Source organism: Artibeus jamaicensis, unplaced genomic scaffold (genome assembly GCF_021234435.1).
Source record: "Artibeus jamaicensis isolate MK-2021 breed Jamaican fruit bat unplaced genomic scaffold, CSHL_Jam_final contig_332, whole genome shotgun sequence".
Lineage (NCBI taxonomy): Eukaryota > Metazoa > Chordata > Mammalia > Chiroptera > Phyllostomidae > Artibeus > Artibeus jamaicensis.
In genome coordinates this window covers 23365437-23388309 of record NW_026521788.1, presented here as the reverse complement: position 1 = coordinate 23388309, position 22873 = coordinate 23365437, and the positions used below count along the sequence as shown (strand labels likewise).

General features: G+C 53.4%; 1 protein-coding gene across 1 annotated transcript in view; it reads right to left on the bottom strand.

Annotated features, from left to right (window-relative positions):
• CDH23 (cadherin related 23) overlaps window positions 1-22873 on the bottom strand; it is a 416092-nt gene that overhangs the window by 13437 nt on the left and 379782 nt on the right. The window contains exons 38-51 of the mRNA XM_053663874.1: window positions 22638-22859; window positions 22267-22386; window positions 21424-21604; window positions 13520-13653; window positions 12764-12973; window positions 12131-12238; window positions 10630-10732; window positions 9317-9442; window positions 8375-8578; window positions 6592-7050; window positions 2572-2688; window positions 1317-1541; window positions 413-582; window positions 65-202 (exon numbers count right to left, since the gene is read on the bottom strand). Coding sequence (XP_053519849.1) covers window positions 65-202; window positions 413-582; window positions 1317-1541; window positions 2572-2688; window positions 6592-7050; window positions 8375-8578; window positions 9317-9442; window positions 10630-10732; window positions 12131-12238; window positions 12764-12973; window positions 13520-13653; window positions 21424-21604; window positions 22267-22386; window positions 22638-22859 — 2517 coding nt within the window. The remainder of the gene's footprint in view (window positions 1-64; window positions 203-412; window positions 583-1316; window positions 1542-2571; window positions 2689-6591; window positions 7051-8374; window positions 8579-9316; window positions 9443-10629; window positions 10733-12130; window positions 12239-12763; window positions 12974-13519; window positions 13654-21423; window positions 21605-22266; window positions 22387-22637; window positions 22860-22873) is intronic.

The following is a 22873-nucleotide window of genomic DNA, read 5'->3' as shown; positions in this document are numbered from 1 at the left end:
CTGGTGGCTTCTCAGCCCTTTCCACTCCCCATGCCCCAGAGCCATGCCTCCATCTCCAGCTTACCGTGGTGGGGTGGATGGCGAACCTGCCCTCTCCATCTACGAGGCTGTACTCTATGACGGCAAAGTTGCCCGAGTCGGCATCAGTAGCACTGACGGTCAGGATGACTGTGCCCACAGGCACATCCTCAGAGACGGCTTCCTGGAGCCCGGTGGGCGGGGGAGACAGTAGGCTGACATCAGACCCCCAGTCTAGGAACTCACTGATAGAGACAGCCTAGGCCATCAAGCTGCTCATGGGGTGGTCATTCCCATGAGGCTTAGAAGCTGGCAGGGTGGTAGTGAAAGGTGACCAAAGACCCCAAGGAATGGGCACAGGTCCTAGACCCAAGTTGTTGGCCTGGCCACCCACCTGGTAGGAAGGCTCGTCAAATATGGGGTTGTTGTCATTGATGTCCACAATCTCCAGGTAGACAGGGATCTCAGCTGCCCGGGGCGGGGACCCATTGTCTGAAGCCCTCACAGTGAAGTTGAGCCAGTGTACTTCCTCATAGTCCACTGTCTGGTTGGCAATGACCTTCCCTAAGACACAGAGGCACACCAGTACCATTTTCGACATTCCTTACTTACAAAGTTCTCCATGATATGAAGAGAAGGATCTGGAACTCTGAGGGGCAGGTGTGGTCCCTTGAAGGAGGAGGATGGCCAGGAGCAGTGCCCAGTGTCAGGTCAGAGGGCCGAGAGCAGCTGGCATCCAGCTGTTCTCTTATTGGAGGGGCGAGAAAGCTCTTCCAAGTCCAGTAGACAAACATCAACATGCCCACGATCTCCCCTGGGACGCTCCCTCTTGGCCTTCTTGCTTCCTAAGCGATACTAACATAGCCAGCCCTCCACACCCTCAGGTTTCACTCTGCTGTTGGTTAAACCTGGGGATGCAGAACGGTGGATATGGATGGAGGGCTGACAATGGGACTTGAGCATCCATGAATTCTAGCATCCATGGGGGGTCCTGGAATCCATCCCCCTTAGATACCTAGGGGTGAGTGTAGCGTAAGCTTGCCTTGTGCAGTGTTCCAGGTTTCCAGCAGTCCTTAAAGCAGCCTTCCATCTCAACCTGGGGCAAGGTGCTCTGTCCTTTTCTCTAGTTTGGACATCTGGGAGTGACTGGAATATTGGCCATAGTGGCTCTGGCCCAGCCTACTGAAGGGCCACGGTGGGGCTCAACTGGAGGGTGAGGAGTGGAGGCCAAGGCCCCTCTGGGAAGTTACATAGGCACACATGTCTGCCAACCCTCCTCTGGCAGATGTCCCACCTACCGGCGGAGGAGTCTTCCAGCTGAACATAGCCTGGGGGCATCAGGTCCAGCAGGGTGTAGGTGATCAGCCCATTGAGGCCCTTGTCGGGGTCCACGGCTGCTACAGCGATGAGCGTGGTGCCGGGGGTGGCCCCTTCCAGGACCTTCTCTGTGTAGTAGGTGATCCCAAAGGGCTTGAACTGGGGCGTGTTGTCATTGACATCCAGGATGTTGACTGTCAGCTTGGCTGGGGTGAAGGCAGGGGGTGAGGGTGATGTGAGGGCCACTAAGGTGGCCGGGCCAGGCCTTCCTAGGTCTCAGCTATGCCTAGAAAGGGTGGCAGCACCTCACAGCCCCCTTGGGATCCCTGAAGCTTGACCCTCGAATGGTGGCACGTGACCCTTTCCTTCAGTCTGGCCTCTCATTCTTCCATAGGGAAAGGAGCTGGGGTTCTGCTAGCAAGCTGAGTAACCTTGGTGGAGCCCCTGACCCTACCATGCCCCAGTTTCCTAACCTGTCCAGAGAGACCCTTTCCATGATTCAGCCTTCCGTCTCCTATCTGAGTGATCTCTGGGTACGGGACATGTAAGAGATGACCAAGTTAGCCCTTCCTTCCTGATGACTTGGTCCTCTGGGCTACAGAGATAAGCAGATGATACCGGCCCGTCTCCCTACCCCAGCAGCTGTCCTCGTCTCATGGCAGCGGCCACTGGAGGCTGCCTGTCTCTGCATCTCCCTCCCTACCCCCCACTTTCCCCACAAAAACACCCCATGCCTCTAGCAGTCCTCCCAGCTCACGCCCCAGCCTGCAGACAAGACGGCCTGGGCTGGCCTGCGGAAGGCAGCATCCGTGCCCCTCTCTTTTCTGTCGCAGTGCCCGCGCGCCCCAGAGTGATGTCTGTGGCTTCAAATAATCTTTCCTTGTGCTTTTCTTCATCCGGGCTGACCCTGTGGCTTCCTATCAGATCCGAGGTTCCTGTCTCACTTCCCAGTCGCATGCACCCTTGCTACCAACTGTGACAATGGATTATGCTCAAAGTCTCTGTAACCCTCCTTTTCTCAGTTCTCACCCAGTCTCCACTGAGCCTCCTTCCCAGTCTGAGCCTTGGGGTTCAGGAACACACACAATTCTGGGTTCTGGATCCCCCTCTGCTGAACTCTGCTTAGCAACTGGGACACATAGCCACCCTGGGGCTAAGCCTGTGCCATTCCCAGCCTGCGAGCCAACCTAGATCAGCTTTGAGTAACCAATGGAAGATGACTGCGGGGAGACTCACCATTTGGCATGCTGACGGAGCGCTCTGGTAGGTCACTGGCATTGTCAATCACCGAAAGAGTGACCTCGTAGGTGGCAACCAGCTCCCGGTTCAGGGGGGACTTCACCATTACAGACCCTGAAGACCAGATCAGGTCAGGTTCACCCTGAGGGAACCTCCTAAAGTCTGAGCCTCCTAGGGGTGCTCCTGACCAATCTGCCCAATTCCCACCAAGGACAATGGTCTTCAATGGACCTGGGACTTGCTGGTTTCATCTTTGGCTGAAACCAGCAAGTGGGGTGAGACCACAGCCACCTGCAAGCTGAGGCACATCACTCATTGCTTACTAGACAATGGCCTTGGACAAATTATATCACCTCTCCGCACCTCTGTGTCCTCATCTGTAAAATCAGGATAATTACAGTACCTACCACACAGGGCTATTTGGAGGATTATAACAAATGAGTGTAAAGGGCTTAGAACAGTGTGTGGCATATAGAGAATGCCATGTAATTATTTTAAAAAGTGTTGTGTATTCCACACACTGTGAATATATGGAACACTACCCTTTAAAATGGTTAAGGTAGTAAATTTTGTTATGTGTATTTCATCACTATTTAAAGAATGCTTGTATTCTGTGGAGATCAAGTGTAAAAAAAGTTCAAGTCCAATAAAGCCACTGAGTGGGTTCTCTGGAGGGGACAGCTATGGAACAGGCTGAACAGTCAGGTCTACTCCTTGGTTCCCATTAAGTAGAGGGTGACATGGCCTGAGGGTGGGAAAGGAGCACAGATGGCCCTGTGTTAGAACCACCAGGAGCTGCTGCTTCTCTCCTCCCTGCTGCCTCTCGGAGTCCCTGCCTGCTCCCAGCAGAGGATCCCCCAGGGATGTGGGCTTGAACTGGGCAGATCTAGTTCGGCTGATCTCAGGGTTGCTCTGTTAGGACCTCTGCTTCCTGCCTGTTGAAGGACCTGGTGGCTCCTCTCCCCACCTGCCTCGTCCTGGGGTGATTCCTCCTCTCTCCCTTTCCAGCCCCCTCTCAGGTACTGAGGTCTCTGGGATGCCCTTTTCCCCAGGGAAGATTCCCCCTTCTTGGCTTCTGGCCTCCTCAGGTCCCCAGCCACGGGGAGGTCACTTACCCTGGGCCGCTGCCTCCTCCTCCTCCTCTTCCTACTCTCGCTCCCTGTCCCCGAGGCTGGGGAGCGAGGATGGGGAGAGGGTGGCTGCATTCAGTCTGCAAAGGCTGGGCCACGGCCTTGGCCTGGCCCCACAGGATGGGGAGGGTGGTGGGGGTGCGGTGGGTATGGAGGAAGGCAATGGGGTGAAGCAGAGAAGAGATGAGGTGGGAAGTGACAGAGAAACAGCTCAAACCTGTGGGCCTGCCAGCCGTGAGGAAGAGAGAAGAGGGTTAACATCAGTTAGTTCAGGGCGCGGAGGGGATGGAGAAGAGCAGGGCATGGGGGATGATGGGGCTCAGTGCTGACCAGGGCAGAAAGTTTGGGAGGGAGGTTGTGAGGGGAAGAGGCAGAGGGGAAGGAAGCCAGGGGAGGAAGAGGGAGCCCATTTGGTAGGAGAGGGAGGAGGAAGGAGGGTGAGCAAGAAAGGTGGGGAGAGCACAAGGAAGAGGGGGTAGAGAAGACACTGGAAAGAAAAATAGAAAAGAGTCAGAGGAAAGAACAGAAAAAAATGGTAGCGCATCAGTATTGTATAGGGCAGGTTGGGCAGGGTGTGGAGCAGCTCTCCATGGTCCTGACTAACCACTGCTGCAGCAGATTTGCTAGCCAGGGACATGGCTTAACCTTTCTGACTTCTAGTGCTCATAGTTTTTCTGACTTCTTCCCTTAGGCCTCAGATGCAGACTGAGTTAATCACATTCTTTGGTTCATTGCACACTATGTCATTGGGACTATTCTTGTTTTATGTGTGTGTCTATTCCCTTTTATTCCAGTACTGCTTACCTCTTCCCTTCTCTAAGGCAATCACTGTAGTGCACTGAAAATTGTGTATTGTTTTGTGTATATATCTTTACGCAAATGGGATTCTGATACAGAAGGTCTGTCCAGAAAAATTCCAGCCATTGTTTTTTTAAAAAGATTTTATTTATTTACTTTTAGAGAGAAGTGAAGGGAGCAAGAAAAAGAAGAAGAGAAACATCAATGTATGGTTGCCTCTCATACGGCCCCTACTTGGGACCTGGCCCACAATCCAGGCATGTACCTTGACTGGGAATTGAACTAGTGACCCTTTGGTTCACAGGCCAGCACTCAATCCACTGAGCCACACCAGCCAGGGCCAGCCATTGTTAATATAATGAGAATGGTTTGTGTGACATCTATGTAACCTGGCAGCCAAGGAGAGTGGACTGGAATGTGCATGTGTGAACAATGATGACCTTACTGTACTAGTTGGTGGAAGTGGTAGACACCTTTGAGTGAGTATGTGCATTGAGTGGTGCGTGTACAATTTGAATGAGTATTCAGAATGACTGAGCAAGTACAATAACAAATCTGCATCAAAATTTGCATTAAGCTTGAATAGTCCTCTGTGTAAACTATTTGGATGATCCAGAAGGCCACATCTGTGGACAAATAGTGACTGGCACCTTCATCATGACAATGGACCCACTTACGTATCACATCTTATGCAGTTTTTTGTGAAACATCCAATCACCCAGGTGACTCACTCAGCGCCCCCACAGCCCAGATTTGGTGTCCTGTGACTTCTGGCTTTTCCCAGAACTAAAATCACCTTTGAAAGGGAAGAGATTTCAGAATGTTGATGAGATTCAGGAAACTACAACGAGGCAGCTGATGGTGACTGGGAGAACTGTGTGGGGTCCCGACGTGCCTACTTTGGAAGGGACTGAGGTGTCATTGTCCTGTGTACAATGTTTCTTGTATCTTGTATCTTGTTCAAGAAATGTCTATTTTTCATATTACATGGCTGGATACCTTCTGGACAGATCTTATATATATCCCATCCTATTTCTTACTCTCTTCAGTAAGTATTTATTTTTAAGGTCCACCCACGTTGCTCTCTGAGAGTCTAATCTGTTGCTTCTAACTGATGCCTGGTATCCATGCCAGGCACCCAGTGTTGTGGTCTCCAATTTCTGAAGGGTTGTGCCCCACTGGCCTCCAACTCCTACCACCAACACTGCTGCGAATACCCTCAGATGACTGACCTAAGAATTTCCCGGGAGATTCTACCCAGGAGTAGAATTGCTGGCTCCTAAGGCATGAGGACGCTTTGTGCGTTTCAATTGCTGCCTCGTTGGTGGACTTGGTCCGAACGCCTACAGTAGCGTATGAGGGCTCTGATGTCCCCACTATCACCAACACTCAATACTGTTCATCATCCTGATACCTGCTGATCGCACTCGGAAAGCTGATATCTCAGTGCTATTTCACTATGAATTTCTCTAAATAACAACAGTTTTTTAGCACTTTGTATAATAATAGCCATGTTAGTTTTTCTGTCACTCCTCTGGATTCCTAGGAAGTATATGTGGGAGGTCCCATGTTCTTTCCTTAACTTCCCAGAGGAGCAAAAAACTGACCTTTTGGGAAAATGATCAAAATTACAATAAACTGCATAAAGCATAAAAGGTAGGCCACATTTCTCTTCATTTGGTGATCGTGTCAGGAAATCATTAAAGATACATGTGTATATCTTACAGATGATTTACATGGCAAATATACATATTAAAGAAATGCGTATTAAAACAAGGTACCATTTTCCTTAAAAATTACAAACATAAAAACTTTATAATACTTAATGCTGGCAAGAATGTGGTGAGAGAGGCACTCTCATACTGAGAGACCGAGCATCAGAGACAGGAGCTGGTCAGGGGAGGAGGAGGAGAGAGGGAAGGATGTGTCGTCAGTAAGAGAGAGAAGGGAGGAGATGGAGGGGCAGCCGAGGGACAGGGAGGAGCAGAGGGGGAGAGAATAGGGAAGGGGGAGGGTCAGGAAGGAAGCAGAGCGCAGAGCCTGGGGCGGGGGTTGGGAGTCGGGGTGAGGGGGGGGCAGGCCCTTGTACCTGTGTTGATATTCACGGCAAAGGCATCCTCCTGGTCAGGCACCAGGCGGTCAGTGTCGTCCTTGGCCACAATGCTGATAATGTGGTACTCCAGCTTTGGGTTAAGGTCACGGTCGATGGCTGTGACATTGGCAATGACAGTGCCTGGCTCGGCTGACTCCAGCACGCTCACCGTCTGGATGGGGTTGAGGAACTCGGGGCGGCAGTCATTAATGTCATCGATAAGTATAGTGATGATGGCCGTGCCCGAGAGAGGGACAGTGCCCCGGTCAGTGGCCACCACTGTCAGCCTGTAGGATTCCTGCTCCTCCCTGTCAATGGTGACATTGCCAACGCGGATGACCCCCGTGACTGGGTGGATGAGGAAGCGGTCCTGAGCCCCAGCTTCTATTCGGTAGATAAGCTCTCCATTGAGGCCGCTGTCCTCATCTGTGGCTGTGACCTGAAGGACTGAGAATCCTGGGGGGCAGGGGAAACAGGGAGTAGTTGAGCACAGTGGCCTCTTCTGCAAACATCACAGTAACGCACACTGCCTGGAAGTTCACAAGGGCCCCTCCCACCACAACCTTGCCAGCACATGTCTTTTACCTACTCTTCACGTTTGCAGTACTGTAGGAAGACGGTGTCTTATTTTATTCTCTTCTGCAAATTGTATGCTTTTTCCTATGCATTTTTTGTCAATTTGTACCAATTATATAATTATGATAACTTGTGACAAATATATATTTTTATTTTGTTGTTTGCCTTTTGGTATTGGTTATTATTTGATATAAAGAAGTTTAAATGTATATGCACCAAAATTTAATATTTTCCTTTTTTAAAGTTTTCCTGTTTCTTGTATGCTTAGAACCTTCTCATTCTAAAGTCAGATAAATATTCACCTGAAGCTTCTTTCTCTTATTTATTTGATGTTTTCTACTTTTTTATCTTTTTTTAGAATGTCTTTGGCTTTCATTTTGGTGTCTGATGTGGGATAAGAATCTATATCTATTTCTTTAAAATATTTTATTTATTTATTTTTAGAGAGAGGGGAAGGGAGGGAGAAAGAGAGAGAGAAATATCAATGTGTGGTTGCCTCTCATGTGTCCCCTACTGGGGACCTGGCCTGCAACCCAGGCATGTGCCCTGACTTGGAATCGAACCGGCGACCATTTGCTTCACAGGCCTGTGCTCAATCCACTGAGCTACACCAGCCAGAGCAAGAATCTATACTAAATATTAATAGATGTTTTGCATGCCTAATAATTAGTTTTCATTATGGGTTTCATTGTTTCCTTCATCATATCAATATTACACTCTTTAATCTCCTGGCCTCTGCTTCTGGGCTACTTTGTCTCAGACTCGTATGCTCATATTACATGGTTTTAAATACTGTAGTTCTGTAATATGTTTTAATACCTGGTAAGGCAGATCTGGCTTTCTTATATTTATTTTTTAAATGTTCTCATTCTTTCAGGTGACTTTCAGAATCAAATTTACTCCCAAAATCGTATTTGATTTTGATGGGAATGACACCAATCCTATTTCGACTTTAAAACAGTGTTTCCATCCAGGTATGTATCTTAATAATTTCATTTTGCAGACAAGAGGCTGTGGATCAGAGAAGGGACGTGAGGGGCACCTGGGTCTCCTGACTCCCGTTCCCGTGCTCTGCACCCATCCTGCTGCCTGTCTTTCTCCCACCGAGGGTGAATTCTGCTCCAACCAGTGAGGCTCCAGTCCCCACGGACCACCAACCAGCCCCTGCCTGGGGACCGGGGCCTGTGCCCTGCACCCCGCTCACCTGGCGGGCAGTTCTCCAGCAGGTGGACAGTGAGGGCAGCGGGGCTGAAGATGGGCCAGTTGTCATTGTCATCCAGGATGGTGACGATCAGGTCAGCTGTGCCGTTGAGCAGCCCAATGTCCTCAGCCAGCAGCAGCAGCTCCAGGACGGGAGGTGAGAAGGCCTCTCGGTCAATGACAACACCTGACTTCACTGTCACCATGCCTGACACCCAGTGCCATCAGCCAGGGAGATGCAAAAGAAAAGGGGTGCGGTGGGGAAAGAGGGTGAGAGCCAACCAGGAGGGTGCATTGAAAGACCCGGGCACAGTGTGTGAAAGAGATGAAATGGGCAGAGAGAGCAGCAGGTGACTTCCTGCCCCAGAGGCTCAACGACCAATACCGAGGGAGGTCCCCAGGTGCCAGTCTTCTGGGATTGTCCCATCCTTGGGCACCCTCTGCAGTTCTGCAGAGTCCTGCCTGGGATGAGTGACCCAAGGTAGCAGACGGACCTGCTGTACTGAGAGAGGGGCTAGTATATCTCTCCTTGGTGCCACCTGTCACCGAACTGACCTGCTGGCTAGGACCAGACCGATGGGACCTGGTCTCTGGGGGGCTTTGGGCCTGGTTTGAGGACAGAGCTGTGGCTGCTTCTGGCTGACTAGGGGCCTGAGCCACTGGCCGGGGCCTGGGGAGATGAAGGGGTGTTGGGGGCCCTCTGTCTCGGTTGAGAGTTTGTGCACTAGCAGGTCCCTCGTGTGGCCCCCCAAGCCTCCTCCTTGGTCTTCTCACCTGGCCCGCAGGTGGTCTACTACAGCTGCAAGGCTGGGGCTCTGAGGACTGGGGTCTCCACGAAGAGCCAGGTGCAGCACTGGGAAGGAGGCCCTAGATCGGGCAGTAGGCTCCCTCCCACCCCAGCCGGAGACGCAGAGCCAGGAGGGCTGGGGGCGCGGCGAGGCCTCACCTGTACTGTTGTCAATGTCAAAGAGGCCACTCTGGGCACCCAGCAGCTGGTAGGTGACCACGGCGTAGATGTCCAGGTCCGCATCGATGGCCAGGATGGGCCCATTGAGCACCGTGAGGGGGGTCCCTGGGCCAGGGGAGAGGGGTCACTGCAAGGCCAACCTGGCCCCCCGCCCCCTCCCCCGCCCCTTTCCGGTGAGCCATGGCTGACAATGAATGAGAGGGAGGGAGGTGAGGTGGACGGGAGAGGAGGCCCCGGCCGGGCTGCGGCAGCCTTGGCAGACTGACGCAGGTGCCTGGGGAGCGGCCTCAAAGCCCTGCTGGGGAGAAAACACAACATGGTGAGGAAGCCCCTGGGCTGCCAGGAGCACGCCTGCCTTCCCAGCAGCCTTTGAGGCTGGCTACTCCAGGGGAGGGTCTGGGGCTCTCTGACATTCCCTTCCCTGTGCGTGGGCCCTGTCGAGGTATGCACACCCCTCCACATGGGGGCACACCACGCTTTGTACAGGTGTCTGACCATACATGACCAGAAGTCCACATGTGTGCACAGCACTCTGCGTTCGGGTGACCACAGACACCCACACAGGAGAACTCCATGTCTGGGGACCCCCTCGTTGTGTGCCTGCCTGCCTCTGCCGGTGGACACATTTGCACACAGAGCGCATTGTGTAGGCACCCACATGCCTGTGTGTGTCTCTGCACACGTGCGAGTCCACACATGTGCCTTGACATGAACATGAACTGGCGCCTGTGTGAGCATATACACTGGGTAGGGCGACACCCAGCCAGAGACAAGGAGTTTTCCAGTTCGTCCCTTTCCGACTCAGAGTCCGAGCTTAGGGACCTGGGGAGGCTGGAGGTGGAGTGAGGGGACCTCCTCGGGGGACAGTGAAAAGGAGGAGGGTAAGACTGGCCAATGCCTATGTGCAGGGCCCTGGCCCCACCTGGAGTGGAGGGAACAGTGGGGGGGAGGGCGGGCTTGCCCCTCTCCTGGGTAGTCCTCACACTTAACTGCCCCTCTGGAGGGGGCGGGGGCTGCTTTCAGACCACTTTGAGGACCAGTGACCACTTCCGACCAGATCTGTGGCCTCTTTGGAGGCCTGGCGCCCTGGCACCAGCCCCTCGGAGCTGGCCCCTCCCTCTTGTCCACACGCTTCTGCACCCGCTGGCTCTGTTGTTCAGCTATGTGGTGAGGCTGCCTCCCCAGCCAGACCTCAGCTCGGCCCACCTCAGGCACAAGGTGGGTCCACAGGCACCTGGGACCCAGGCGGTATCTGGCAGCAGCGGGAATTCCCAGGAGGGCCCATCACCTACCAGCAGGAGAGTTCTCCATCACCTCTGCCAGGTAGGTGCTCTCAGTGAAAAGGGGGTGGTTGTCATTCTCGTCCGCAAGAAAAATCAGCAGCAAGTCGAAATCCTGTGGGAGTCATGACGGGAGGAAGGCTGTAGACCATGTTCTAGCCAAGAGCTCCAGTGGGAGAAAGGCTGAGCGGTGAGGGGTCAGGGCACAGAGGTGGGTCATTAAAAAGCCCATGCAAGTGGTCCAGAGGCCTGGGTTCAAGTCCCTGTTGTGCTAGCAGCTCACTGGGTAGCCTTAAGCAGATAAATTCCCCTCTCTGGGCCTCAGATTTCCAGCTGGGCAGACGGGGATCTCAACTCCTCCACAGAGGTGTCGTGACGTTCGCTAGAGGGTGGGTGTGATGGTATTTAATCACGGTCCCTCTCATGGTAGGAACGGACCGCAGGCAGGAAGGTGAGTGTTGGTTTTCAAAGGTTTCTGGCCTGCCTGGTTGCCCTTCAGAGTTCCCCCAAACTCTCACCCAGGGCTTTACTTCACACGTTTCAAAAGCTAGTGATAGTTCTGACCTCTCAGAACCTCCACTGCAGGGCAAGGAAACCAAGGCCCGGAGGTGATCATTCAAAACCGCACAGCAGGTTAGCAGCACAGTGGGGACTGGCCCCCCAGCCGCCTGATTCCCACACTCAACGCTGCTGCTTCCCAGGGTGGCCCAGGCCCTCCTAAAGCACAGGCAGAGCACGGGGGACGAGAGCAGGAGAGAAAAGGAGGGAGAGGAGAGAGGCTAGTGGCTTACAAGCACCTGCAGCCTGAAGTCCAGTTGGCCTATGCAGATGGGGAGACTGAGGCCCAGGAGGGGTAGTGTCCTGGTTGGGCCATGCAGCTAGTCAGAAGCAGAGCTGAACTAAGCCAGACCCAGTGACCCTTGGTCAGGGTCCTGCCCCAGACCTCATGGGCTGGGAGGGGCGGGCTCAACCCTACCCCCCAAAGGGACCATTTGCTTGCAAACCTCACCTCCTCTTAGTAAAGAGAAACAACTTCTTCAGCTTTTGATGGGAAAGCCACCCATTCAGGGAAAGCCACCCATTCAGGGAAAACGCACCCCCTTCAGAGCCCTTGAGCTGTGTTTGTGAGTGCACGCAGGCCGGCCGTCTGCACTGGCACCTTTGGTGCCCGGCCAAGTGTCAGTGGTTTGAAGGGAGGAGGTGACAGCTGAGCTCACTGAGTGTGTGCCGTGTGCCAGGAACTGTGCTGAGGACTTGACAGGTACTGGCTCCTTCAAGTCCTCTCCTCAGCTTTGGAGCATGTGTGGTCTTCAGTTTGCAGAAGAACAAGAGAATGGAGGCCGAGGGACACGGACTGGCCAAAGTCACACACCACTGACAGGCAGAGTGGGGATTGGAGCCCAGCACTAGCTCACTCCAGGGCCTTTGAATCTAGCCCCCTGGCCAGGCTGCCCGTGTATCTCCAGCCCCCAGCCCTGCTTCTCCCACCTCCACCCCGTGCCCCCAGCCTCACCCTCCTGGCTATGCGTGGGTTCTCCGGGTTGTCCTTCACGGAAATGGTCAGCTTGTACTCTGGGATCCGTTCGCGGTCCAGGGGCCGGTTCACGGTGACGATCCCTGACTGGGATGTGGAGGGCCGGTGAGCGAGCGGCGAGACATGGCCCCCCACTGGGGGCTCTGGCCCCCCGGTGCCCAGCTGCTCTACCTGCAGCTTCAGGAGTGGCCGAGAATTGATATGGTCTCTGTGGCCAGAATGGGCCGGCAAGGTCTTGCCTGGGCAAGAGTGACCCACCAATGCCCGGGTGTTGATGTCTCAAGGGGATGGGTCCGTTGAGGACCTGGTGGTGCCAGCAGTCAGTGACACTCCAAGATGACAAGTAAAGACATCTTGGGACAAGTGGTGCTGAGGCTCTAGCCCCATGTCTTCACATGACAAGCCTTGGGGGTGTCAGGGACCCCAGAGATAGCTCAGCTGGGAATCTAAGGTTCCACGCTTCCCCCAGAGACTCTGAGTCCCGGTGGAGGAAGGAGGCTTGAGGAGGAAATGGAGGCGGGAGACCAGACAGTGGCATAGAAAAGCCTCTGGGGCAGCTCCCTCTCCTCTAGAAACCTCCCCGCGGAGCCCCCGGGTCCGTTCCAGCCCTACCGTGGCGTTGATGGAGAAGGCCCGCTCCCGGTTGCCTGCAGTGATGTTAAAGGTGAGGAGTGCATTGCACCCGCTGTCGGCGTCGCTGGCCAGGATGTGGGCGACAAAGCTGGAGACGGGGCTGTTCTCGCTGATGGTGACGTTCATGGGGAGGTTCAGCAGCACAGGGTCATTGTCGTTGATGTCCAGCACCCGGATCCCCACCAGCATCTGGGGCATGTCAGGGGACAAGGAGGAGGAAGAAGAGGTGAAGGAGAAACAAGGAGAAAGGGGGTGTGGGGAGGCAGAGAGAGCAGGAAGCACACGTGGTGGTGGGCGTGGTCGCGGGGGTGACGAGCGAGGCAGGGCAGGAGTGCAAGGGGTGGTGGTTGAAGGAGGAAGGTGCAGTTGGTCAGGGAGAGGGTAAAGGGAGAGGGAGAAGAAAATGGTCGTGAACATGGGGCAAAGAGGGAAACAAAGGTGCCGAGGCCGAGGCGTGCAGAGGTGGGCCGGGACGGCGGCGGCAGGGGCAGAGGCCCACTTGCAAGATAGCCTCCCCAGAGAGCTGCCACGGGGGGACAATTCTAAGTGACCCTGGCTGCCAGGCTCCAGGTCAAGCTCCCGTGGGTGGGCCCCAAGATGCACGAGGGGCTCTCAGGGCCTGGGCTGGCTCCAGAGCAGCCTGTGGCCTCTGTGGGCTCAGTGTTTCCTGGAGTCTCTGTGGAGTGCTCAGGGGGCAGTGACATACAGCCAGCAGAATGGGGCTCCCAGACTCACCGTGGAACTGAGTGGGGGTACCCCCCTGTCACGAGCACAGATGGTCAGGTTATAGAAGGCGATGGTTTCCCGGTCCAGCTCCACGTCCTTCCGGACCCGCAGCACGCCTTCCACAGGAGAGATCAGAAACTCCCCTGGGTGCCACCCAGGGGAGGCCCGAGTTAGCTGGGAACAGCCACAGTGGTGGAGAGCCCTGGCCTCTCCCCGATTCCTCTAGCAAGCCTTACTTGCCAGGGCTGGGGGACACCTGGCCTGTGGGTCCTCCAGTGCCCCCAGCTTCAGATCCTCGTGGGACCTGCCAGTGTCTGGGAGGTGCAGGAGGGAGGGGAGCAGATAACTGCTGGGCGCAGGTGGGCCTGGGCCCGCTCGTGCCCCAATGTGCCGGGAGGCCAGGCCAGTTTCCTTCCCTGGTCTTGGGCAGGCCAGGGACTGACCCTAGGTTAGAAGGTCACATTGAAAAAGTGGAATTCAGGAAAGCTGCAGGATACAAAATCAATATAAAAATCTGTTGCATTTCTATACACTAATGATGAGCTATCAAAAAAGAGAAATTAGAAAACAATCACATTTATGATTGTATAAGAAAGAATAAAATACCTATAAATAAGTTTAACCAAGGAGGTGAAAGACCTCTACTTTGAAAACTATAGGACATTAATGAAAAACACTGAAGACACAGGCTCTGGCTGAGTAGCTCAGTTGGTTAGAGCATAGAACCAGTACACCAAGGTTGTGGGTTTGATCCCCAGTCTGGGCACATACAAGAATTAACCAATGAATAATAAATAAGTGGAACAAAAAATTGATGTTTCCTTCTCTCTCTCTCCAAAAATCAATCAATAAAAACTTATTTAGAAAAAAAGAAATTGAAGACAAAAATGAATGAAAGATATTCCATGTTCATGGATGAGGCTAATTTATATTATCAAAATGTTCCTACTACCCAATGTAATCTACTGGTTCAATGCAATCCCTATCAAAATTCCACTGGCATTTTTCACAGAAATAGAGTAAACAGTCCTAAAATTTGCATGGAAAAACAAAAGACCCCAAATAGCCAAAACAATCTTGAGAAAGAAGAACAAAGCTGGAGGTATCATGGGTCCTAATCCCAAACTATATTACAAAGCTATAGTAATTAAAACAGTATGGTTTTGGCATAAAAACAGACATAGATCAACGGGACAGAACAGAGAGCCCAGAAGTAAATACACACATATACGGTCAATTAATTTATGACAAAGGAGCAAGAATACACAGGGAAGAAAGAACAGGGGAGGTGGTGGGAACACAGGACAGCCACCTGCACAAGAATCTTGCACGATATGCAAACATTAACTCAAATTGGATTAAAGGCTTGAATGTAAGACCTGAAACCATAAAACTCCTAGAAGAAAACAGGCAGTAAGCTCCTTGACATTGGTCTTGGCAATGAATTTTTGGATTTGACACCAAAAGGTAACGAAATCATAAATAACCAAGTGGGACTGCATCAAACTAAAAGGCTTCTGCACAGCAGAGGGAGCCAGTCGTCAGAATGCAAGACCAATCTACCAAATGAGAGGAAACATTTGCAAATCATGTATCTGATAAAAGTGTTAACATCCAAAATAGATAAAAGAACTTATACAACACAATAGCAAGAATAAAACAAAACAAAAATAAAAATAGGACTTCCGCCAAGATGGAGGCATAGGTGGATGTGCCGTGCCTTCTCACACAACCAAGTTTAGAGACAACTAAATATTAGCAACAGAAAACATAGCCAGAACACGGAAAATTGAACTTTTCGGAAGTCCGTTAACAACAAATTCTTCAGCCTGACCGGTAAGGGGCGAAACCAGCGGCTGGTGAAGCGGGGTTGCACAGGAGGTCTCGGTCAGATGGACTCAGGCACGGAATCCAGACGCGCGGAACCCAGGCGCAGGGTTGGACCTAGTGAGCGACCGAGCGAGCCACTGGGCGAGTGACCGCGAAGAAGACAGCGGGGAAGCAGTGCTGCGTGTTGACTGTGGTCGCCCATTTGTGCGCCGGTGGACAGGCGAGGGAGTGGGCGGTTGGACTGGGCCCCGCGGGTCCCCGCGGCAAGTGGCAGTGGAGGGCGCCGCCATTTCCCTGCTCTGACCACGCCCCCACATACAGCGTCACAACCCAGCGACCTGGGAGTCCAAAGCACCGCTTCTCGCACTTAAAGGGCCAGAACAGACCAAAAATGTCGCAAGATCTCAAAGCCCCAGAACCTATAGATCTAAGCGATGAAGAAATAGCAAAACTCTCAGACACACAGTTTAAAACACTGGTCATCAGGATCCTCACAGAACTGGTTGATTATACCGACAAATTAGACAAATATATGAAGGCGAAACTAATTGAAATGAATGGAATTGCACAGGACACCAATAGCAATGAAAAGGAAACTGGGACTCAAATCAATGGAGTGGACCAGAAGAAAGCAAATAATGGCCAAACAGAAAAGAGCCAGGAAGCAAGAATTCAAAGAAATGAGGAGAGTCTTAGGAACCTCCAGGACATCTTTAAACGCTCCAACATCCGAATTATAGGGGTACCAGAAGGGGGAAAGGCACAGCACCAGTGGAAAACTTATTTGAACAAATAATAAAGGAGAATTTCCCAAATCTGACAAAGGAAATAGACTTCCAGGAAATCCAGGAAGCTCAGAGAGTCCCAAAGAAGTTGGACCCAAGAAGGAACACACCAAGGCACATCATCATTACATTAGCCAAAATTAAAATGAAGGAGAGAATCCTAGAAGCAGCAAGAGCTAAGGGGACAGTCACCTACAAAGGAGTCCCCATCAGACTGTCAGCAGATTTCTCAAAAGAGACCTTACAGGCAAGAAGGGGCTGGAAAGAGGTATTCCAAGTCATGAAATCCAAAGACCTACAACCAAGATTGCTCTATCCAGCAAAGTTTTCATTTAGAATGGAAGGACAGATAAGGTGCTTCTCAGATAAGATCAAATTCAAGGAGTTCATCATCACCAAGCCCTTATTATATGAAATGTTAAAGGGACTTATCCAAGAAAAAGAAGTTAAAGAAACATGAACAGTGGAAGGACAACAAACTCACAGTTATTAACAACCACATCTAAAACGAAAGCAAACTAAAAGGACAGCTAGATCAGGAGTGGAAACATAGAAATGAAGATCTCAAGGAGGGTTAGCAACAGGGGAGTGGGAGGAGGAGATGGGGGAAGAAGGTACAGAAAATAAGTAGCATAGACAGTAGATAGAAAATAGATGGGGGGGGCAAGAATAGCATGGGAAATATAGAATCTAAAGGACTTGAGACACATGGTCATAAACTAAAGGGGGGGTAATTGTGGGAATGGGGGGGTAGGGTGGAGGGGAATGAAAGGGGGAATAGAACAACTGTAACAGCATAATCAATAAAAAAATAAATAAATAAAAAAAGAAAAAAAATAAAAATAAATGGAAAATGAAACAGGAGTCCAGAGGAGGGTGATGACTTGTCTAAGCTCCCCTAACAAGTTAACAACAGACCAGGACTCCAACTCAGGGCCGGTCTCAGACCACTGCGTCCCATGGGATTGTGGTCTTTCCAGAAAACACCACTCAGAGCTGAACAGGGTGGGAGTTGTGGGAGGGGTGAGAACAGGGTGGGGGGCGTAGGGGAGAAGAACAGCGGGTCAAGAAGCCAAGGGAGCAAGTGGGAGCCCAGTTGGATGGAAGGAAGGGGAGGGGACTTGAGTCGGGGAGGTGAGGAGAGTGTGAGGAAGAGGAGGTGCCTGTATGTACACCCCCAGGAACTGGGAGCAGGGGAAAAGTACTTTCCTCACTGTCCTTTCTGACACTTGGGGGAAAAGCCCAGAGTGGAGCACTGACTGTTCAGGAAGACACGGCACCATGAGGACACGTCAGGGACAGAGGCCCAAGCTCTCCAACAGTTTTCTCTGCCTGCCCCTTCACCTCCGACCTCCCCATTCCCTGCCCCTACTCCCTATTGCTCTCGTGTGAAAAACGGCCCCTTCAAAGCTCACCTGCAGCGGAGATTTCCCACCCTCTCTTCTGCTCCCAACAGCCCCACAGATGGCTTCAAGCAGGATTCCCTGAGCCTGAGGCTGCAAGGTCTCCAAAGAACCGAGGATTCCCTTTCTAGGGGTTTCCCAGTCCTGTCTCATCCGCTGGCCATGAGCAAGCAGATGGCCTCCTACTCTCCCTCCAAAGCCAGCCACCCTCTAGTAAAGAAGGAAAGGAAGAGGTTCTGCAGGCTGGGAGAGCAGGCCGGAGGCTCTGAGGGCTGAGCCCAGGCTAGATGCCTAAGAAATTAGCTCAGTGGGGAAGTGAATAGGCCAAAGGCCCCCACGAGTACAGTATTCTCCTTAGCAGCTTGCCCCGGGCTGAACTCCCTACCACTCCACTCCTCCTGGAGAGAAGGGGTTAAAAGCAGAGGCTTTCCATCCGGTCCTACAGGTCTGCACTCTGATTTCACTCCTTTGTGCTCTCAGCTGTGTCACAAGTCCTGCCCTGATGCTGTCCTCTGAAAACCGGGCTAATGAAGAGGTGCCGCCGCGGGGTTGTGCTGGTGCTGGCGAGGGCCTGCTGCACCCGTGTGAGCTAGATCCACAGCAGCTCCTGGCACCTTCAGGGACTGGGGCCTCCCGGGAGGACGAGGATGTACGAGAGGGGTCCAAGGCATGGGTCTGGCCAGAAGGGGTAGACGAGAAGGCTGGGCTTCGCAGGAGAGGCTCTTGGCCTGTCTCCCAGCTGTTTTCCTCCTCACACCTTCGTGGGGCTGGCATGAGCCTGTCACCCCTGAGGTCTCCCCACCAGCAGGAGCACCTCCAGGCGCAGGCTGCATGGTGGGAAGGTGACCTGGAACATGTCCCTTCACCCCTGAAGTGTCACTAAACCAGCTCTTCACAGAAAACAGCTCTGATCTGTAGCATTGGTCATTTTGTCAAGTTACCACCATGGTGTTGTTAGGGGGTGAGGAGAAGAGCTGAGATGTTTGCTTAAACTAGATGTTTATTTTTAGACTTAGGCAGAAAACCACACCTGGCCGTGGGCAGATGTTCCAGGGAGTTTAGCCAAGGCCTTGAAGTAATCTCACGGACACCCGTTAAGGGAAAGTTTTTATCTCAAGACATGGCCTTGTCTTTGAAGAAAAGTATCCATTGTAATAAGCAGAGATGTGTGTGTGTCCTCTCAAAATAGCCAATTGCTAACAGCTACGTCTGCTTCTGTATTTGCTTGCTTGCTTGCTCACCCCAATAAAAACCCCAGGCTGTAAGCGCCAGGCGCGACTCTCATTTGCAGCCATTTTGGCACCGTGTCTCCGGACACCCCGAGAGTTCTCCCCTGCGCAGGTAAAACTTTGAAACTTTGGCCAATAAAACACCTCTGACTACCCAACAGTCTCCGACCCTTCTTGCTCGCAAGGACGGGATGTAACAGGTGTCACTGAACCTGGAGGTGGGAAGAGACGTGGGGGGTGGGTATCATGCCCTCGGGAGTAGCCCCGGCACATTGTTACATCAGCACTGCTGCTCTCATAGTAGCTGCTCTCATAGTAGCTGCTCTCACTCCGGGGCAGTGCTCAGTGATCCTCAGATCACCACTGGGCTCCGACCGCGGCAGCCCAGGGAAAACCCTGGGCCTCTCTCACTCCGCCAGGGACCTGCCTCTCAGGCTCCTGGGACACCTCATGGGAACCCAGCTTCCTGGAGCTGACCCCAATCACACGTGGATTTAACCTCAGGGGTTTTGCTCAGGACTCCAAGGCAGTCTGTCGTCTTCTGGGGCACAGCTGTGCCCTGCACCCCGAAGACAGGTGTGTAGAAGGCCTTCTTGGGAGGGGCTTGGCTTCCCACCCAGCACCCACTTCTCAACCAGGCTTTGGCATCCTCCTAAACAGGAGCAACACCCCCATGAAATTATAAAAGCTCTGTTATTTGTGAAAATAGCAGGAGAGAAAGACCTTTGCTCAGTCCTTGGCCAGAGAGGAGACTTTTGGGACACGAAAAGGTGGCATGTCAGAACAGACACACACTCTGGACCAAGGGGCGGGAGGGGGGGGGGCTCCAGGTCTGGCCTCATAGAGTGATTTTGTTTCTTTGCCTCTTAATTGCAAATTGGCCCCGGGTTCTCCGTTCTGGCCCCGGACCTCCCTTGTTGGCTCTCTCAGTGTTTGTTCTCTCATATCGTGGCCTTGAATCTCTCTGTGCTGACAACTCCCAAGTCCCTCTCTCCGGCCCACGCTGCTCTCCTGAGCTGGCCTCTACCTCTAGTCCCCGCATCAGCCTCACCTCGCCCTCCCCCCACGCCTGCCCCTGCCTCAGTCTGCCCATCTGCTAATGGCGGTGCCCTCTCTCCAGCTGCTCAGGCCAAAACGTGGGTGCCGTCCTTGGCTTTCTCTCACCCCCCACATCCGATCAGTCAGCACCTCCTGTCGGCTGCACCTGTGAAGTGTGCCAGAGCTGCCGCCTCTCACCATCTGTTCCCGGCTATGCCACCTCCAGGCCGAGCGGCTGCAACAGGCCCCACTGACGTCCCTGCTCCCACTGCTTAACTCCTCCAGTCTGTTCTGGGCACAAGAACTGGAGTGGCCCCGTTAAAGTATAAGTCAAACCGTGTCCTTCCTCTGCTCAACACCCTCCTACATGGTTCCCACATCACACGCAGCCAAAGTCAAGCTCAAGCTCTGATAATGGCCTGCAGGCCCCGGCCCCGGGGCCCACCACATCTCCGACCCCGCCTTCTCCTCCTGGCCCCCTTGCTCAACTTCGTGCCAGCCACAGGGCCTTTTTGCTCGCTGCCAGGCATGTTCCAACCTCCGGGCCTTGGCAGCTGCTGTTCCCTCAGCCTGGGATGCTCTTCCCCAGGTGTCCACATGACCCCCTCCTCACTTCCTTCAGGTCTTTGCTCACACGTCACCTTCTCGGACAGGTCTTTCTTGAGCACCCTAACTAATGCTGCAGCCTTCACCCTGGAAGTCCCCATGCCCCGACTTTACATTTCCCTACAGCACTTAGCACCCGCCGCTACACTAGGTCACCGCATACTCAGCTCTGAGCATGGCCTGTGTCCTAGAACTGGGAAGCGTGTTGTGTAAGGGCAGGGACTTGCCCTGTACGGTTCTGCATCTTCAGCTCCTGGGATACAATTGGCGTATGGCAGGTGCTCACTAACTTTGAGATGACCAATTAAAAATCAGGATTTTACAAAAATTTAAATTCCCCAGATTTTCCATTTTAAGAAAGGGAAGACTTGGCACCCAGGCCTTACACGTGGGGAAGACATGGCTCTGATGGGCAGCGGCTGAGCTGTGGCCACCGCCGCCCCCGAGACTCCCTCTGGTCTCGCCCGGACCCCTTCTCCCACGTCTGCGCCCTGCCTGAGCCCCGCGGGCCTCCGGGTTTGGGGGTCCCTGCTCCACAGCCAGGAGTGCGAACTGCCCTGAGAAAACTCCGTCTGGCCACTAACCCCGTTCCTCAGCTGAGGAGAACGGCGAGGTGCTGAGAAGGCCGCACGTAGGTGGGGGTGGGACGCGCAGAGAAGCCCCAGCTCTGTGCGTGTGTGTTTAGGGCCCTGGAGGTTTGGGGCGAGGATGCCCGCCCTTCCTCCACCCTGGTGCCTCTTCTCTGCATATGACATCGGGTGTTTCCTGTTTAATTCTCAAAGGGGTCTGTGACCCTCCAAGGCTACCGGCCTCCGTTCTCGGGTTTCAGAATATTCTCACCGTATTTCTGTGAGAAGACTATTTAGGTCATTTGATGGATGGGGAGAGTGAAGCCCAGGGAGGGTAAGATCCCACGGGCTCACTGCCTCGAGGCCTCGTTTCTCCTTCTGGCCCCGAGTGGGAGTGGGGGCCACGAGGCCCTCAGGTCAGGCTGCCCCCCGCCCAGCTGAGGCCCCACTCACCCAGAGGGTCTCCATCCACGATGCTGTACTCCACCTGCCCGTTGGGGCCCGAGTCCCGGTCATGGGCCAGGAAGGTCCACACTCTAGGCCCTGGCTGGCCCTCAGTGACCTCGAATGGCCCCTCATAGTCTCGGGGGAAGGTGGGCACGTTGTCGTTGATGTCATTCACGTTCACGATCACCTGCGATGGGGGACAAGCTTAGCTGAGGCTGCACTCCGGCCAGCCCTGTGCTGGGCCCAGGCTCCTCATCTGGAAACTGGACCCGAGAATCCTGCGTCATGGGACCGATGCAAGAACCATATGAAGGAATGGACGTGGGGGTGGGCTTTAAGCTGCACGTGGATGAGTTATTGTTATTGTCGAAGCCTTTTCATGGGCACACTCATGTTTTACAACAGTGCTCCGAACGTCTGTGTATTGCTATTGTGCATGGTCTCACTTGCTCCTCCCACACCCCCGCGACAGCTTTTATTAAGCCCCTTTCACAGAAGGAAAGGGAAGCACAGGTTGGTTAAGTGACTCGCCCAGGGTCACTCAGCCAAGAAGTGAAAGGTCAGGGATATGAACCCCTGCTGGTTTGCCCAGAGTTTGTGCTCTTCCCATGAAGGGGAGAGGGGCAGGTGTTGCCATCTATCTGACAGATGTAATCACACAGAAAGGTTCATTACCTTCCTCAAAGTCACACAGCAAGTTTGGGTGAGTTGTTGAGACCAGGACAGGGCTCTGGGATTTAGGTGTTTGTCCTGGACAATCTTTCCTACCGCTCTTCCCCATTCAAGCTTCTCTGGGCTCCATCCTCCCCGCATCCCCAGGTTGGATCTGTACCCCACCCACCCACCCACCGTGGTGGTGGAGGTGAGGCGGTGGGACAAGATGGGGCACTGGTCCGTGGCTGTGACGATCAGGGTGTAGCGGCCATGGCTGATCTCGTAGTCCAGCTCCTTGGCAGCACTGATGACGCCCTGGGGGACACACAGAGGGAACAAGGGTGGATCGATGTGCAGTGAGTCTGGGACACGGTGGGGACCTGTTCCTTCTTGGGCACCCCAGCAGGCAGGCCCTGGCGTCCTGTCCATGTTGGGAGACCCTTGTTTTCATCCTCCTGCACCGGCTGCCCCCACAGTTTCCTCCCAGACTCCGTCTTTGTTATGCCTCCAGCCCCCACGATGTCACTGAGCGCCCCTTCTCATAAACCTCGCCATCAGCTGCTGACCGTGTGTCTGCCTATGTGGAAAGTGTTGATGATGTTGCCGGCAATGATGGCATAGGTGACTGTGCCGTTGGGCCCCTCATCCGGGTCGAGCGCCTGGATGGTGACGAGGGTGGCGTTGACAGTGTCTGGGCCCTCGTCCAGTGAGATCTCGTAGTGAGGCTGCTGGAACACAGGTGCATTGTCGTTCTCGTCCACGATGGTCACATAGACGTGAGTGGTGGCCTGTGGAGAAGAAC